General features: G+C 41.7%; 1 protein-coding gene across 4 annotated transcripts in view; it reads left to right on the top strand.

Moving 5' to 3' along the window:
- Window positions 1-684: 684 nt before the first annotated feature.
- Window positions 685-18,830, top strand: part of LOC122671073 (protoporphyrinogen oxidase, mitochondrial) — a 64,343-nt gene continuing 46,197 nt past the window's right edge. For all 4 annotated transcript variants that reach the window (XM_043868169.1, XM_043868166.1, XM_043868167.1 and 1 more), the window contains exons 1-7: window positions 685-743; window positions 1,148-1,187; window positions 1,528-1,663; window positions 1,870-1,935; window positions 15,974-16,024; window positions 16,192-16,248; window positions 18,466-18,554. In XM_043868169.1, coding sequence (XP_043724104.1) covers window positions 698-743; window positions 1,148-1,187; window positions 1,528-1,663; window positions 1,870-1,935; window positions 15,974-16,024; window positions 16,192-16,248; window positions 18,466-18,554 — 485 coding nt within the window. In that variant the 5' untranslated portion in view covers window positions 685-697. The remainder of the gene's footprint in view (window positions 744-1,147; window positions 1,188-1,527; window positions 1,664-1,869; window positions 1,936-15,973; window positions 16,025-16,191; window positions 16,249-18,465; window positions 18,555-18,830) is intronic.

Raw genomic sequence — 18,830 nt, 5'->3', positions numbered from 1 at the left:
TATGTGTGGGTGGAGGAGCTATACTCCCAAACAGAGTCTTTTTTCCCAATAAACAATAGAGTTATACCGACGCTCTTTCTTATCGTGTTCATCTAAACCCATGTGGACCCCATACGGATGATAACATTCTCTAACCCCTCATTGGTACAACGTGAAGATCCCTTCTCACACCTTCCTATTAGGAAACCCTCCTCCAATAGTAATTTTCTGATTACAATTTTTTTTGTTTGAAAATTTTAGATTCCGTCCCCTAGAGAATAAGAATTTTTATCGTATGTAGTTCCCTGACCGGTGCGGTTTCCCAGTGCCTCTTACAAGAGGAGGGTGGACCCCACCCGGGCAGAGTGTTTAGTCAGGTGCCCTGGGTGGGTCCCACCCCCTCTTGTGAGAGGCACTAGGGAACCGTAGTCGATAACGATTCAGAGAACAATTATCACATCCAATTCGTGGGCACCTCCAATTCCTCCGGTTCTTCTAATAGGGGGGAGAGGACCCCACCTTGGGTAGTGTTTTTGAGCAGGGGGTAGGGTGGTCATTTCTGCCCCCATGAGGAATTGGAGGGGGCAGCGAATTGGAGGAAAAAAATAAAAAAAAGGAAATGTCATCGTCACGGCAAATAAAAGTATTTGCAGACAACTCAGTCATACACTCATACTTTCTAAAATCTGGAGGTCGAGCGGTAGGAGAACCCGAAGAAATGGGCCCGAGGACCCCAACGATCAAAGAAGGTAAGACAATTGAGCGTCCTCCCTCTCTCTATTTGTCTCTGTTTTATTGTATCTGCGTTTTTTATGTCCTGGAAACTGAAATTGAGCAATCACAAACTGGAAATTTCTGTCTGCTTCAATGAGAAAAGGAACTCTCAGAGAAAGCATGTATGCATTTTGTTATTTAATGACTGTTTTCAGAGCAAAATATCGGTAGAGAGAATGAGGTTCAGTTCTGTGTACGAGAAGAAGTAGCTAACTAGCGTGCAGTTTTAAAGAATTCAAAACCGAAATCATCACTGCTACTGCATGATATGATTTTTCTGGATTGAATATTCCCTTATTTTTCGAATGCAGTGCTCTGTTTCTGTATATTTTTTTTTTGGGTTTAATCAGATATAGAGCCCCATTAACAGAACATTCTGAAATGTGTTTTTTAGGTCCTGTTAAATCCGTCGCCGTGGTTGGTGCCGGTGTGAGGTATGTTGTTTGATATACTAAACTTAGTTCCTTATCTGAATTCTACTTGCTCTCTGCTGACTTGCTTTTCATAGTTATCTACTTATCTCAACTTTAGATAGTTTTGATTAAAATTGTATTAGCATGCACACATAAGTATATTCTTTGGATATGCTCATAAAACATCTGCTATTTCCTTAACCGAAGGCTTTCCTTCGTTGTGAACTTTTACCATATATTTATGAATGTCCCTAGACACAGTGGTTTTACGCTCAAATATTTCTTACACACACCTACACATTGTGAATTATTTTATTTTCCTATAAACCCTGGGTCTGACATCATGTTGTCACTTTTTTAGTGGGCTTGCTGCAGCATTCAGGTTGAAATCACATGGTTTGGATGTCAAGGTATTTGAAGCTCAAGAAAGTGCTGGCGGAAAACTGAGAAGTGTTTCTCAGAATGGGTTAATATGGGATGAAGGTGCCAACACGATGGTGAGTTCTTTAGTGTCACCATGTGTTTCTGTGGGTCGGAAGTTACTTAACTTGAGAAGTGGACAATGTGGTGAATGTAATGGTGCATTTGGGATTTTAATCAATTCCTGTAAATGTTTAATGATACAATTTTGGGTTATGATTGTATTTCTAAGTATTTTGAGATACTGTGTCCAATAAAGGAAAAGTTTGTCTCTTTCGTGCAGACAGAAAGTGAGATGGAGGTCAGAAGATTGCTCGATGATGTGGGGCTTCGATTAAAGCAACAGTTTGTATGGGTTTTATCTTTACACAAGCTGTTATCTGGGTCCTGCTACTTGTTGATCTTACTTTTATGGTTAATTAGAATTATTTCATTTTGTCTTTTGCTACCATATAAGTCAACTGAAGCAACAAGTTACTCGAGTTGTACTTGAATGTTTTATGCTATGCTACACAGTTACATTAAATTGAAAAATTTGCATTGTATCATATTTTTCATGCTTGGAATGTGATCATAACCATATATCACACAAAGTTTGTTTGGGAGCCATAATTTGCTCTCTATGGACTATTCTTTATGGTTCCTTGTCTTATATTTTGCAACTTTAGTGCCTGAAAATCACGTATAAGTTAGTATAACCCAACAATTATCTCTGATTCTGTGAAGCTGATGAAGGATATGCGCTTATAAACTTTTTCGTATGGTGTTTCTATATTTTGCTTGTCCTTACTTTCTGGACTTGTAGGTCGTATCTGCATATTTTTCATGCTAAAATCTGATACACTTAAATCCTTTCAGTAGCTATTTTTAGAATTTACCGTCATAGGGTCCTCAAAGGTAGCCATTTGCCCAGCTTGGCTTCTTATTGATGAGGTAGCTAAATGACAACACTCACGGTCCGACATTTTATTGGCAACCGCCCTTCATTCAACATTGTCAAGATGTCACTGACCAAGCAATGGAAATTACATTGGACTTTAGATATTTACCTGATGAATAATGGATTTTTCATCTTCAAGTTCAACGATGAAGATGACAAGACGCGTGCCCTTGATGGTGGTCCATAGCAAGTTGGTTGGAAGCTGATCTTCCTCAGGCAATGGGATGGCTACCTACAACTCCACTATATCGACTTCCCCGCCATCCCTCTTTGGATCACCCTCCCTACGCTTCCTCTGCAATTTTGTGTTGATATATACATCGACGCTGCCCTTCCCTAATAGTTCGAGCTTTTAGGTGAAAAGGTAGCGAACATGGTATCGGAGCAGGGAGGTCAAGTGTTCGACTCCTGGGAAGTGCATTAGAAGAGTTTTCCCAACATTTCTTCTCCCTCGGTGCCACGCTAAGGAAATGCCGTGTGAGCTCCATGTGTAAGGACCATGCGATCTTGGCTTTGCACGTGCGAGGGAGTGTTGATGTATACATTGACAATGCCCTTCCCTAATAGTTCGAGCTTTTAGGATGCGTCTAGGTATTTGCAAAAGAACCTCCTTGATCTTCCATCACCATTGCAGATGATGAAGGCCTTATTTTCCAGCAGGAAGTGCACTTTTAATGGCTTCCCCTATTGTCTAGTCTACAAGGTTTTCGGCCATGACACCAAATCCGGCTCCTCGAAATCTCTTGTTACTCCTATGGATGATCCATCCGCCACAGACATTGCTACCTCTGCCCCAAAAATCTATACCATACCATCTACCCTCTCCCACTTCTTTCCTTACCCTTTATGACCCTTCCTCCTCTCGTCTCCCCAGTCATGTCCGGCGCAGAGTTGTTGGCACCATGGTTATCGTCTTTGTGAGAAGCCTGCATCTGGGTCCCCTCGTGGCCACGTAGCCGATTCCCCTCCCTACCATCGGCCCATAACCTTGTAAGGACTATCGATAGCAGTCGCTATTCTTCCTTGCAAGTCATCGATGCCTCATTTCTCAATGCTTGCTACCCCAACACTTCGCCCGAGATAGCATCAGGCTTTGCTCTAGCAACCAGTCACCATCTTTTGGTTCCCTCCACTGCTCCCCACATAGATGGACCCCCCTCTTTGCTTGTATGCCACTGCTTCCAACCCCCGACCTCCCTTCCGTAGCTTCATCTTCTCCAACATCCTCTCATACGAGGTATCCCTCTCTGCCAGGATTCTTTGCTTCCAGCATCCTTTGCCCCCTTCTTATCCCTTCATATTCTGAACTCTAATGTAGGGCTCCCTGTTGACGTCTCCCACTTGCAACACTGACTTTCCCCCTCCCTTGGGCACTCTAAAGTTGTTGGGCCTGTAGCCCTCGACCCTTCTTTATCTCATCTTGGCGAGTCTCGTAATGGTCGACCATTAGGCCCAACCCTTGTGGGCCTAATACCTTTTGCTCGACCTATAGGCCCATTGCTACTGGCCCACCCAACTCAAGCTCTCTTGACCATTCACCATCTCACTTGCACAAATTCTCGTGGCTTAAACACCCCCTCCAAATAAGTTGAGGTTCGTGCGCGTATCAAACTCCATAACTCTGTTTTTTGTTGCCTTTTAGAAACTTGAGTTAAGGAGGTTAATTCCTCGCTTATTTTCTCCCGCATCGTCCCATCTTGGTCTCTCTGTTCCAATTTCTCTCACCACCCAAATGGCTGTATCTGGTTCCTTTTGGATCCCACAAAATTCATGTTTTGCTTCTGTTCTCCTCCTCTGAACTCCTCTACATGAGCAATTCTGACATCCAAAGGAACTCCACCTTTTTATTTATTGTTATTTATGCCTCTAACACCCCCTCTGAGGAGCCGCCTTCTAGAAAGACCTTTGTCGTATGGCTTTGCAGGTTGGGCCCCTTTCTTGGGATTCTGATGGTTTCAGTAAGGGATTCTTCTCAGCCTCTTAGGACATCATCAAAGTAGACCTCATCAAGGCCCTTAAGAGCTTCTTCTCCAACCCAAGCCAGATCAAAGGGGTTAAACACTCCTTCCTTTGCCTCATCCCCAAGAAGGAAGGTGCATCTCTTATCTCTAACTTCAGGCCCATCTCTCTGTGCAACCTCTTGTACAAGTTCATTGCCAAAGTCCTTGCTAACAGGTTGCAGTTGGTTGGTGACTCCCTTGTTAGTGCCAACCAATGGGCCTTAATCGCTGATAGAAGCATCTCTGATAACGTTCTCCTTTGCAATGAGCTTGTCAGAGGCTTTTGCAGAAAAGCCCACTCTCCTGCTACCCTCATGAAGATAGACATCCACAAAGCCTTTTATTCCTTGAAGTGGGACTACATTTCTAAAGCCATGCTCAAGATGGTCTTTCCTCCATTTTTTTTTAATTGAATCTATCATCGCATTTCCTCTCATTGCTTCTCTATGCTTATCAAGGCAGTCCAACAGTGGATATTTGCTAGGGCTGCCTTGTCTCCCCATTTATCTTCTTCTTAGCCCTTGAAGTTCTATCTAGAAGCGTCCAATCCAATACGGACTGATAACTTATCTCCCCCATGCCCAAGTGCAAGGCCCTTAAGCTTTCCCATCTCACTTTTGCTGATGATCTTCTCTAAAGCAAATATTGTTTCGATTGAGACCATTACGTCCTGTTTGCACATTTTTGAAAGGTTGTCAGGCCTCTGGATCAATCTCTTGAAATCTCAGTTGTTTGTAGCAAGTGTCTTTGATGTGGGTAAGGACACTTTTATTGAGAAGGCGTGATTCTCCTTTGGTCGCCTCCCGGTCAAATACTTGGGGTTGCCTCTGATTTCGGCCAAGTTTTCTCATCACTGAACTCATGCTTGATCTGACTCGTAAGAGGCTCCAACTTTGGAAGAGCAAGCTCCTCTCCTATGCCGATCATTTGGAATTGATTAGATTAGTCCTCTAGTCTTCTTGCATAGAAGGCCTTGGAGTCCCTCATGTGTGCCTTTCTTTGGAAAGGAAATGTATGTTTCATCCAGATTCCTTCACCTTATCAATTGAGCTACTGTTTGCATCCCTAGGGATGAGGGAGGTTTGGGCTTGAGAAGAATTAAAGAAGCTAACTCTGCAGGAATTCTGAAACTATTCTGGAAGCTTGTGGCTAAGAAGAAAAACATATAGGTCGATTGGGTTTGCTGTAGTCTCCTTCGCAATGATTCTACTTGGACAGTTCCTCTTATCTCTGATGCTTCTTGGGTGTGGTGGAAGATGCTGAAACTTAGGCCTATCACTCTTAGAGCAATTTCCTCTAAAATTGATGATGGTGTTTCTACCTCCCTTTGGCTTGACAATTGGCATCCTATGGATGTCCTCCTCCACCTTGTCGGTGCAAGAGTCATCTACAATTAGTGTTACACCCCGCTCCCTAAAGCACCGGGAATGCGACTAGGATGCTTACCATCATCCTACACAACCTGCCAGGATCTTTGACACAGTATCTTAACGCCAAAGTCACCACTGAGAATCACTATTAATTAAATCAGCGGAAGACTTAATTTACAATATCAGAATGATTCTCAAAATAAGGATATCCGAGTGTTATGATATTACAATAACAAGTTTATTCAGAATTACCTAAGCATCAAAAGTTATTAGGACATATATTATAAAGTTATTATATTAGACAGAAGGCTCTACAGGCACACTCGTCACAGGCACAGTTGGACTCATGATCATCGGACTTAGGAGTTCACCATTGTTTCACTACGGAGGAGGGAGCATCATCGCAAGCCATGGTTGAATCACCTGCAACATCTAAAAAGCGCGTATCCATGTGGAGTGAGCTTCACCAAGCTCAGTGAGGATGGGGGCGTACAAGCATACACAAACAATAGATGATGCGGTGCATGAGTTAATTTTTCTTGTAATCACCTAACAACAAAACTAGGTCTCTGGTATAGTGCTACTGCAACACAGGCGATACTCCCTGGACCGGTAAGTGCCTCATCTCCTAGTGGTAGCCCCAGTTGCGGTTGGAAGCTTGCCGGTCCCGATAACACTCAAGGCCCTCTTGGTTACCCACTAAACCCCCTTGATAACTAGTCTGTTGGTTATCCAACACCTTACCCCCTGTTGGTAAGGGATGTAGTACTTGGTAATCATCCTAACCACCATTCAATTTATGTGTCAATGCATGGTCGATTCTAATATGATGCTATGCAAGTGTGTAATAAATCCGAGTCCCATACCATGGATAGACAACATACTAGCACTGTAAATGCAAATGCATCATGACAGTTCGCGTTTATATGCGTCTAGTATGATAGGGATCGCATACATACATGTATATCATAGGATAAGAGAATAGTGCTGGAATCCCCTCGGCCACACTACCAACTTGTCTCCCCTAATATACACATACTTTAATCACGAGAAATATGGTACCGGCTCAACCATCGGCCACACTGCATCCCGTTTACATAAATAAGTCTATTACATCATGAATGCAATATAAGTATGGCGATCTCGGTACCAAAATCCATCTTGGCCATACCGGATCCCATTTCCGACTCTAAACAAACATTTCATTCCTAACATATAGAACAAGCATAGTTATATGTACAACAGTTCATAATTGAAATGAGTGGAATGATCATACACAAATTAAAATAAGAAACACTCCACAAAAGAAGTTAACTACACTCACTCATCTTGTCATAAAGACTTGGCAAATACAACCCGAGTTGATGCCCAATCGAATATCGGATATGCCTTACCGATGTACTAAGTTTGACCTAATAATGTTCACAAAACGTTAGATCCTATTTTAGACGAGTGCCCGAAGGTTTCCCAGAAGGGCAGAGTACAGTTCCACGCTGGGAACCAACCGGTTGATGTAGCCGGCTGATGTACTCATCAACCAATTGATTTTGGCAGAAGCTCTGGTTTTCCAAATTTTCCCATCGGTTGATGTGGTCATCAACCGGTGGGTCAATTCCATCTCTGTTTTGGGCTGGGGTTTGGCTGAGGCTCTTGCCCAATCGCAAGGGCATATCAAGGAATGTTATTTCAATCTCCTCAAACTTGTTGCCAGCTAGGACAACTATTGGCATAGCACCTACTCATCAAGTGCAAACTAGATAGATTTGAGCACGGGTATAACAATTAGGGTAGTTGCAAGCTGGCCCCAGTTGCAGCCATCATTCAGAACGATGATTGGGCTCCTCCCCCTTTTGCCTCTCCCCTCTTAGCCTCCATCTGGAATGCCTCGCTCTCCATTCCTAGTGGGCCTCGTCGTAGGGGAGACATTGTTGTTTGGTCACCCTCTTCTAACGACCTTTTCAACTCTAAATTAGATTGAGATTATCAGAATTCACGGCCCCTCGTGTCCCTGTGGCAAGATTGTTTTGTTCAAGGGTAACATCCCCCACCATAGCTTCATCGTTTGGCGGGCCCTCTCCAACTGCCTTCCAATGTAGTCATTTCTCATTCATTGCCATATTCCAGTATCCCTTTCTTGCTGTCTCTGTTGGAAGCCTGGAATGCTGTGGAAGATGTGGATCACCTCTTCTTTGCTTGCCCCTTTTTCCTCTATAGTTTGGAAAGTTTGGAAAGGGCTTTTGAGTAAATGTTGGCCTCGAAGAAGAGTCCATCCTTTATCGCGAGAATAGATCTGGGTGGATATGTCTTATGCTGGCAAGACAATTTGTGACGACGTCGGTATGCTTGCTTTTGGTGCCACCATTAACCATATTTGGATGGAGCGCAACCTCAGAAGATGGAGCTCTAGCTGTAGATCCTTTAAGAAAATTTTGAAGTTCATCTCTTCTGATGTCAGTAGCAAACTATCTTTGGTCTCCCTTTGGAGCGTCGTTGATTACCCAAGGAACAAGATTATTGTGTTTCCTGGGGCCTCCCTCCCTCCCTTTTGCAGGCCACTGTCCCCTCTGCTTGATGGCTGGGGTTTACTTTGCTTTGTATTGTTCTCCTGTAATGTTTTCCCCTTCTTTAGGGCCCCCTTGTATCCCTTATTTCTTTTGGTAATGAATTCTTTTTTCACCAAAATAATAAAAGGTTCCAGGCTTCCAGCAACCAGCAAGCACTAGAGTCAGATCTGAACTTGAAACACCCAGATTTTGGGTAATTATTAATAACACCAGAACCAGAGGTCAGATGTACCCCCAAATTAAGGTCGAAGGACCTTAGTAGAAAGGGCAACAATGGCCTAGAGTTCCCAGGAGATCTGATGGATAGATCTCCTATACTGGCAAATATTGTTGCTGCCAGAAAACCTTCAAAAACAGAGTACTGCCAGCACTGAAGGGATGTCGTGTTGCAATGGATTAAAGCCTCTGATCAGTCTCCAGAAGGGATCGAAGGTGCATACCTGAGGGACTAATAATGACCAAAAAATTCAAATCAAGTTGATTGAAAATACTAGGGATTGAAAACCATGGAATCCCTCTTCTGCGCTTTCCTTTGGAAAGGGAAGGAAACCTACAAATTCCTCCATCCAGTCAGTTGGAAATCCATCTGCCTTCCCAAATCGGAAGGAGGCCTTGGCATTCGCAGTATCCGCGACTCCAATACTGCAGGTATTCTAAAGCTTATTTGGAAAATCTCCTCCAAACATGACTCCATCTGGGTTCACTGGGTTTACTCCCATCTCCTAAAAAAAAACTCCATCTGGATTGTCCCCATCCCTTTGGACTCCTCCTGGGTCTGGCACAATATCCTCCTCCTTCGCCCCTTGGCGCTCAGAGCCACTTCCTCTACTATTGCTGATGGTTCTTCCATCTCCCTTTGGCTTGGCCCTTGGCACCCTAATGGGGTCCTCTATAATTTCTTTGGGGCTCGATCAATTTACTCCTCCAGCATTCCCAAGTCTGCCCCCCCTCTCTTCCATTATCTCCCTTGGATCCTGGTCCCCCCCTCCCCCTTTCCCCTTATCCTCTCCCAGATCTGGCATTCCCTTCCCCCCTTTCCCCCCCTTTTCCTCCCCATCTCATGCGGACAAGGTTATTTGGCTCCCTTCCTCAAATGGCCTTTTAGCTTTAGATCTGCCTGGAACCAAGGTTCGAGAACTCGCGAGATCTCGCCGAGTTTCTCGGTTTTGGGCAAAACCGAGTCGAGTTGCTAGTCGGTTCTTAAAAGTGCACTTTCTCGACGGCGAGATCTCGAGATATCTCGGCGAGATCTCGGTGATATTTCGAAGGTGAAAATCAAGATTTTTTTAGTACAAAAAAACAATATCTCGCCGAGATCTCGGCGATATCTCGGTTGGGCCCAAAGGTGCTATTTACTTGTATTCAGCCCAATTTTCACCCAAAAACCCATTTCCAACATAAGAGAGAGCAGGAACAGAAGTTCTTAGGCTCTAAACCAAGGGGAAAAACACCTCTCCTTCAAATTTCTTCTTCTTTCTTTCGATTGTTGGATGGAATGCACTGTTTGGAGTTAGATTGAAGTGCCAAAGTGAAGATTCAAGTGCCAATTTGGAGCATCATCACCTATTTGCAAGATTTCAAAGGTGTTTTCTATTTCTTCCCCAAATCTATTTTTTCCAAAAAAAATTTTTGTAATCCTTGTTAGATTCATGTGGTTTTAATATATGTTGAACATCTTTGCCCGATCTATCACTTCATGGAGTCGGATTTTTTTTTTCAGTTAATAAATTATTTATTATAATTTCTGGAAAAATAAATGATTTATTTGAAAAAAGAAAATGAAAAAAATAGGATGAATAGTGATTGTTTGAAAATGATTTTGATATATGTTAAACTACTTGGGATGCTCTACAGCCCCATGGATTAATTTTTTATTTTCACCCATTAAAAAAATTATTTTATTTTTCAGATTTAATAAATATATTATAAAAATTAAAAAAATATATATAATATTAAGGAAAAATACTTATTGCTTATGGAAAATTATGTACAACATATGTACATAATATTCAACTTCAAATGGTGTCAAATTCATCATTACATTATATTTTTCTTATACTTTAAGGTATAAATAGTTTTAAAAAAAATTTAAAATATTATTTTTAATTAACAAATAAATACTAGGGTTAGGGGATAAATAAGAGATAGTTATTTCATAGTTCTAGTAGCTTGACATTACGTTTAAGAGTTATGAATAGCATACTTTAAGTCTTGAATACCTTACTTTAAGTGATCCATGGTTATTAATACATGCTTTTTTATGTAACAGTGTAAAACATAAGACATTTTGTATACAATGTCCGATATAGCATGGCAACATGGAGTTCCCATGTCCGCACAAAAAGAAGCCCAAATGCAATTATTGTGGGAAGTTGCTATCCTGGAGGAGCCACCAGGTTAAAGCAACACTTGTCTGGACAGCAAGGATGTTTCATCATGCCCAAATGTTCCTATTCAAGTGAAAGTGGCAATGACACAACATTTGAAAGGAGGAAGATTAAAAAAATCTGAGAGGGAAAGAATGCAACAAGAGTTTAATGAGGCAATACTAGAGAGGGCTGGTGCAGAGGTCCGTGGCGGAGATGATACTCGACATCGGGCCTCCACTGGTGAGTTTCAATCAAAGGTGAATGGAGAATTTACCAGCAGACTTTGGCGAGAGTAGACAAAGTTTTCATTTTGATAATATAAGAGCATATGAGCAAGCAAGAGGAGCTGGTGGATCTGCTCACCGCACCAGCAAGAAGATGAGAGGAGGAGAAGCACTGGGACAAGAAATATACCACGACCCCAAACCCGACCACGAGTACAAGGTCCAGAACCCATTTTTGAGCAGGATCCCACCACTTTTAGGCAACAAGATGCCTACCAGCCAACCATCCCACAAGTATTTGGTGGTAAACAAGAGAAAGCACGAAAAGCCTTCAGCAAGTTCATGCTTTACCATGGCATTCCAGCCAATGTAGCACAAGGAACATACTATAATGCATTCCTTGATGCTGCAGGGAGGGCTGGTGCAGGATGGAAGGGACCTTCACCATTTGAATTATACAATGTATATTTGCCTCAGGAGGTAGAGGAGCTAAAAGAATACATTGATGGTTTGAAGCCAATGTGGGAGACATATGGGGTTACTCTTATGGCTAATGGTTGGACTGGACCTACTAGGCTGTCCATCATAAATTTCATGGTGAGTTGCAATGGAAAGACTATATTCTTGAAGTCTATCGATGCATCAAAGCATATAAAGGATGCATCATACTTGTATAAGGAGTTGAAGCAAGTGGTGGAGGAGGTAGGACCAAGGAACATTATCCAAATTGTGACGGATAACGGTTCCAACTATAAAAAGGCTGGAGAGAAGTTGATGAATAAGAAGAGTAAGAGGATCCGGCTCTTTTGGACCCCATGTGCAGCCCATTCTATTGATTTAATGCTGAAGGACATGGGGAAAAAGACTTTGGTGGCGGGTATGGTAAATAGGGCAAGACAAGTGACAACTTTTGTGTACAACCATTCTTATGCTTTAGCCTTGATGAGGGAGAAATGCAATGGAGATTTAGTGAGGCCTGGTGTCACTCGATTTGCCACCAATTACATTGCATTGAAGAGCTTTTAGAGTAAGGCGATAGGTCTAAGGTGTATGTTTGCAAGTCGCGAATGGTTTGGTTGGCAAGGTTCTAAGTCGAAGAAGCAAAGGTAAGACAAGGACCATTGCAAATGATGGATTTTGGAAGGACTTGGGAAAGTGGTTGGCATATTAGAGCCAGTGGTGGCAGATCGAGGATGGTTGATACAGAGAAGAAGCCTACTTTGGGCCACATTTATGCCGCCATCCAAAAATGAAGGAAATGGTTAGAGCTGCTATACCTCGAAGTGCAAAGTCCTACACTAACATCATTGATGAGCGGTGGGAGAAGCACTTGAGTCATCCATCGCTATAAGGTCGGTGAGTTCAACATACTTTATACTTTAAATGTTATAACTTTTTATTTACATATTCAAAACCCTAAAGGCATTAAAGCGATTAAGTCACTAACAAATCATATTTGTGGTGTTTACTTTACCAAAGATACTATTTGAATCCAAAGTATCACTACTCCCACGATCTTGGGCTAGACATAGAATTGTTAGAGGCGTTCAAGTCATTACTCGAAATTGGAGCCCCATCCAAAGACACAAGTCGCTTCAGAATGATGAGGTGAGAGTATGGGACTTTGCACTTTGGTAGTTAGTTTATGAATGTAATTACTAAATAGGAAATACTAATGCCTCAAATTGAAAATAGATCAAATACTTCGAGAGGCCTCAGCAAGTTTCGGTCGACTAGCTGCGTGGAGGGTAGATAAAAGTCGACCCTGGTAGGTGGCATGATATTACATTTATGAATTATAATTTTATCTCTTTAGAATGTACATATTCTTACTATTCTATATTTGTAATGCACCGATCGTGGGTGCTTTATGGTACAAGTTCACCCAACCTCGAGGAAGGTAGCAGTGAGAGCGCTCTCACAAACTTGTTCATCCTCCGGATGTGAGCGCAATCGAGTACATTCTCATTGATACATTCAAAGAGGCGGAATAGGTTGGGTAGCGAACGACTGAGCGCTTGTGTATGTGCACTACAATATGAGATTAAGGATGAGGCACATACGTGAAGGAATTGAGGCCAATGATAAAGAACCCATTGAATCGTCCAACATTTTTCAAGAGGACTCGATGACGATGAGGATCCCTATTCCAGCAGGTGAGGGATCGTGGTACACCGATATGGATCAATCTGGGGTAAGCCCGACCCACCATCAGGCGTCAGAACCGCACTAATGTTGATGAATATATGTCGACGCAAGAGGGGCGTGCATATGCAGAGTCACCGAAACCTTTTGAGCCTGCTGTAGGAAGTCCTGCTAATGATGATGATGGTGGTGGTGATGACACTGGTGATGCTAGTGATGGTGATGGTGATGGTGGTGAAGCTGCTGCTGCTAGTGGCATGCGGAGTGGCGGTTATTATGATGATCGTCATGAGGGGATGCGCGAGCAGTACGAGCAAGAAGTTGGAACGCAGGAGGACCCTGTGCGTTTCACCGGTGAGTCTCAGTTTACGATGCCACTCAAGATCAAGACCATGGTGGCCACCCTAAAACATACAATGTAAAGAAGGGTCGCAAACACTCACATCGCCATATGCTCAGGGAGGAGGACAACAAGCAGATGAACACCATGCTTACAAGTTTCGGAAGCACGAGTATAGATACTACTAGTGAGCATCAGTCATGGCAATCATCTCAGCATCATCATGGCTATGACTATGGCCAGCAGAGCACCGGTTCTGATTATAGTGCCTATGGTCGATGGCGATCGCGGTGAGTATGACGGCCAAAGCTCTAGGTCGGGTGTTGGGTATACATTCCTAGTCCCAAACCAGTCATACATGCCTCAAACTCAATATGACAGTAGCAGTGGATCTTACACCTCATACCAACAGCCTCCCATGTACCCTAAGATAGGGAGATTGGTATATGTTGATCAGAAGACTTATATGGAAGCTGTGTCACACTATTTGCAACACTATAGCAATTCCATGACATGGGAATTCTATGTGGATCGATATAGGGATGAATTTCTTGTTCAATCTCATTTTATGTAACAAATTAAGTGAACATTGATGTAATGTACATTTTATTTGAATGTTTTGATTGCTAATTTGCTATGTTTTACTAAATTATATATAGATTATATTGTTTTAGTACGACTCGTCGCCTACCAACCTATGGTCCAAAGTGAAACTCATATTTAGACTTGTTTTTTGGCAAATCTGGGCATGCCATTGTGTTTAAATGGCCTGAAATAGGCTGGATACCAAGTTTCAGACCCAAAATATATGTACAACCCACCGAGTTGGGGGTCCGAGTCCAAAAAAAAAAAAATGCATCAACCGAGATCTCGGCTCGACTCGGTTTCTGGCCTGGCCGAGATGCCACCGAGACCTGAGTTCTCGAACCTTGCCTGGAACTTTGTTAGGATCCATGCCCCTACTATCCTCTGGCACTAGCTAGTCTGGTTTAAAGGTCACATCCCTCGCCATAGCTTCTTAGCCTGGAGAGCCCTTAACCTTTGCCTCCTGACCCAAGCCTTCCTCCTTCACCGAAGAATCCTGTCCCCCCTTCTTGTATCTTTTCTTGGAATGGTTCCGAAGACATCGACCTCCTATTCTTTGATTGCCCCTTTACGTCTACCATCTGAAAAAAAGCCCTATCGTCTATTTGGCCTCGTAGCATGAGACCCCTCCCCTTCGCTAGAGAGTGGCTCTGGCTGGTCATGACTTTCTCTGGATGCTCTATCTGTGACACCATTGGCAAGCTTGTGTTTGGTGCCGCCCTTTATCACATATGGATGGAGAGGAACCTTAGGAGATGGACCTCCAATTCTAGGTCTTTCGACTTGATTTGGAAAGCCATCTCTTTGGATGTCTCCTCTAAGCTGAGTTTCCTGCCTCAAAAGGCCCTTTTGAACTCCCCAAGGAACAGGCATATTGTTGATTCCTGGGGTTTAGATAGTGCTCTTTACAGCCCCATTCCCCCCTTAGTTGGGTTCGGGGCTTGTTTCTTCCCCCCCCTCTCTTCCTCTCGCCCCCCCCCCCCCCCTTGGGCTTTGGTAATTGATTTTTTATTCACCAAAAAAAAATAAAAATACTAGGGAGAATCGATTCAGCCAACAAAACCCATGAAACAGGGTACTGCCAGGATAGAAAATTAATTAACCTGATGTAGATAGATAAATACCGGGACACTTTCCTAAATCTACTGGATAAGAAAAAGTATTACTAAACAAGTAGGTTTACAAGAAAAGTAAGTCTAAAACTAAGTCAAACGTACATGTTTGTTAATACTTTTTCGTATCTAGTGGATCTAGGTAATTTTCCCGATAAATAACCCCATGAAAAATCTTTTGCAGGAAGTATTCTTCATGTAGCCGAAGAGAACACTAGTTTTTCATTGATATAAACTAGGTCTTCATTGTAGAAAGTTGCAACAAAAGGTGGCTGCACACCACAGGAGAGAAATCTAAATAGAGTCTCTAAAAACAGTGCTGGAGAAGATTGCAACCACTGATTGAGTCCACTCTGTACCATGAAATGATTCCAGAAGTAGGAAACCAGAACTAACAATGTAGAAGAAGAGGGAAGAAGAAGACGAAGTGAGGAAGAAAGGAGAGAAGAGACTGCCGCAAGAAAGAATAACAGTCCATACTTGTGGCAGTCCTCTCATCAACACAATGTTGAACTAGAAGACTCTTCAGTCCTGGCGGTAATAGAAGTCTAATTAAGCTCACAATAAAAACTCAAGATAACCAAAACAGAACAGAATACCGCAGGGTTTGACTGTAATACCCCTGCGGTATCATATACATATCTTAACAGTTTGATGTTCAATATGGTTTGTAGTTTGGGATGGTTCATATCCTTATACGTTCTTTCTTATACTGATGACTTTCTTGGCATGTTGCAGCCAATTTCACAGAACAAGCGGTACATTGTAAGAAATGGAAGACCGGAACTTGTAAGCTATTTGTTGGATATGTGTAGCATGTGCCTTTTTCTTACTATATACTGATATTGGGTTAATACACTTTTTCCTTTGAAGTTCTGTTCTTTTTCTTCCATTTATGCCTACAATATCTGCATTTCCATCTTTGATTTGTTTCTCTGCTTGATTTTGCACATCAGATTCCAGCAGATCCCATTTCATTGATCAAGACCAATTTTCTTTCTTCACAGTCAAAGGTTTGTTTCCTGAATCCTGAAACATATTTGAGGCAAATGTACTATACAGTTCTTTTTAAATCCATTCACCAGAGTAGCTCCTAAACTAGAACTTATTTATTTCCTTATTTTTCTTCTTCAGATATCCAAGTCTCATTAATTAGAGTCAATGGTTCTACTTGATAGTATCTGTTCAATTTGTGCAAATCTCTCTTAGAAAATCAGATCATAATCACGAGGGAGTGTAGCAAGCCTGCTTCAACTCCCAGGTTTATCAGGTGAGTAACATGCGAGAATCTTTGGAAAAGCAAGCCTAGAGGTCCCAAACGTGCCGTAGTTATTGAAACAATAATTAACATGGTCCAATGGAGACCATGCACAAATACTGTGTTTTCATCTCATCCCAAGCCTCACCATTCAGGCCTGGAAACACCAAGAAAATCATCTCCTATACCAACTCTAAATGTTAGCTGATGTAGAATCAAGTTTTAACAAATAAACCAATCTACAGGGGATGAAATCAAAGCTCAAATGCCTCTAGAATAGCTAGTGGCTTGGGTGAAATTGAATGATGTTTTAGGTGCACAAAAGTGTAAAAGCTAAAGAGGAAGAAAGGTTCATGTAAAATCAGGGTTGGGGTTTAATGAAGATGATGTTGGATATGGATAGGCCAAGGTTTCCAGGACTTCAGGTTCTGTGAAGTTGGGAGTTACATGAACTGGAATAGTTCAGTTACGGGCAGATAGAAACAAAAAATATGGGGGAAACCTTACAACTATTGTTTCTTGGTTTTTGAAGTTGGAAATTTTTAGGGGTTAATTTCAGTGGGAGATGTGTTTATTAAGATATTTGATAGATGAATATTGGCTTAATTGTAGCTCATCTGGGTAGAATAGGGTGCTGTTACAGAGGAATAAAATGGGAAGCAGAAGGGAAGAAGAGAGAAAAGAAAAGAAGAATAGCAAGGGTTAGCCAGGCATCAACCTGGGTTTTGAACAAATCAACCTTCAAAGAGGTCTTCTATTCCATGCAGCAGTAGCACAAAACTTTGAAGAGGGGGGGGGGGGGGGAACTATTTATTGATGTTCAAATTCATGCTTGAGGTACAACCCTAGGATAATTGCTTTTATGACACAATAGAAACACGGCCTACTCTCATGTAACACTTACGCCACTATTGCATGTCTAAAAGCTGCAAACGGACTCTATTTTAGGGGTTAATTTCAGTGGGAGATGTGTTTATTAAAATATTTGATAGATAGGGTGTATGTGGGCGGCAATGGAAGCGGTATGGTACCAGATACATAACAAAAATTGCGGTAACAGGATCTCAATGAACTCATGAGATAACAAATCAACAATTGGATGAATAGGTTACCTAGAGTGCACTAGAGGCATGTTCCTCCAAAGGAATGCAGCACAAGAACACAAACACCGATCGGTTGCACCAACTCCAATGGCAGAAAACCTTACTTGAGGAAGAAGAAGGCTCTCTGTTTCACAAGTTCTCTTTTTCTCTTTCTCAAAGAGAATATTGTAGTGCAGTTTTGGGGTTTGAGTCAAGCTTCTCTTAAATAGAAAAGCCCTAATTAGGAGATTACAATCTAACGGTCAAGATTGTGCCAAGTGGAGTGATCCTAAAGGGTAGCCTTTTAAGTTAAACTTGGGGCCAAAACACAACTATCATTTTGGGTTTTTTGTTGTAAAACTAATTCATGGAACAAGTTTAAAATGGTAAAAGTAGGTAGTATACAAACAAATTTTTTTTTTTTTGGGGCCTCGAAACTTAAGTTTCGGTTTTGGCTTAGAAAAATCCCAGGTTTCGACCAAGTTTCGGGTTTGGCCAGGTTCAAAACCTGCTTCAAAACCAAAGGTGCACCAAGTGAAATTGTGTTTTTCCAGTTCCCTGTTTGCCATGCACATGGAACATGCATGAGGAAGATATACTAGTTTTTTTTATCTAGGAGTCTTCTTTTGCAAGAAGGGGCAGAATTGAAAGACTTTTCTATCTTGCATCAATTTTATTAATGCGAATATTCCATACGATTCTTGTGTTTCAGTTTCAAAGTTTTTTTTTTAAAAAAAAAAAAAAATTAGAAGAAAAAATAATAAAAAAATTGTTCCAAGACACAACTTGCACGCTCTTTCATGTATCCAGTATTTAAGCTTAGAGGACGAATTGAGGCATTACAATTTTTTGGGAGTATATCCCTTATAATTGCATCTTCATGTTTTCAGCTTCAGATAATTTTGGAGCCATTTTTATGGAAAGATTCTTCAAAGAAGACTAACTTCTCCAAGGTCTCTGATGAAAATTTACATGAAAGGTAGCTAATCCAACCTGCCTACAATTTAGAGCCCACTCTTTGTGATGTTTCTTATTATTAATGTCAGAACTTATGCATCATGTCTGTGCACTTAGTGATGATGTTACTTTAATCCAAACTACATGTAGCAACATTTTATATGCTTCTGGATCAAATTAAAGTTAAGCTTCATCAACTGCTTCCATAATAAATATAGTTAGCCAATCCAACTATTACTTGTAAGAGGTACCAATGGGACAAAAAGGAAAAGAAAAAGAAGGGCCAGTTTTGTCTCTT

The sequence above is a fragment of the Telopea speciosissima genome, chromosome 8, assembly GCF_018873765.1.
Source record: "Telopea speciosissima isolate NSW1024214 ecotype Mountain lineage chromosome 8, Tspe_v1, whole genome shotgun sequence".
NCBI classification, from domain to species: Eukaryota; Viridiplantae; Streptophyta; class Magnoliopsida; order Proteales; family Proteaceae; genus Telopea; species Telopea speciosissima.
This window is presented reverse-complemented; position numbering and strand designations above follow the sequence as displayed.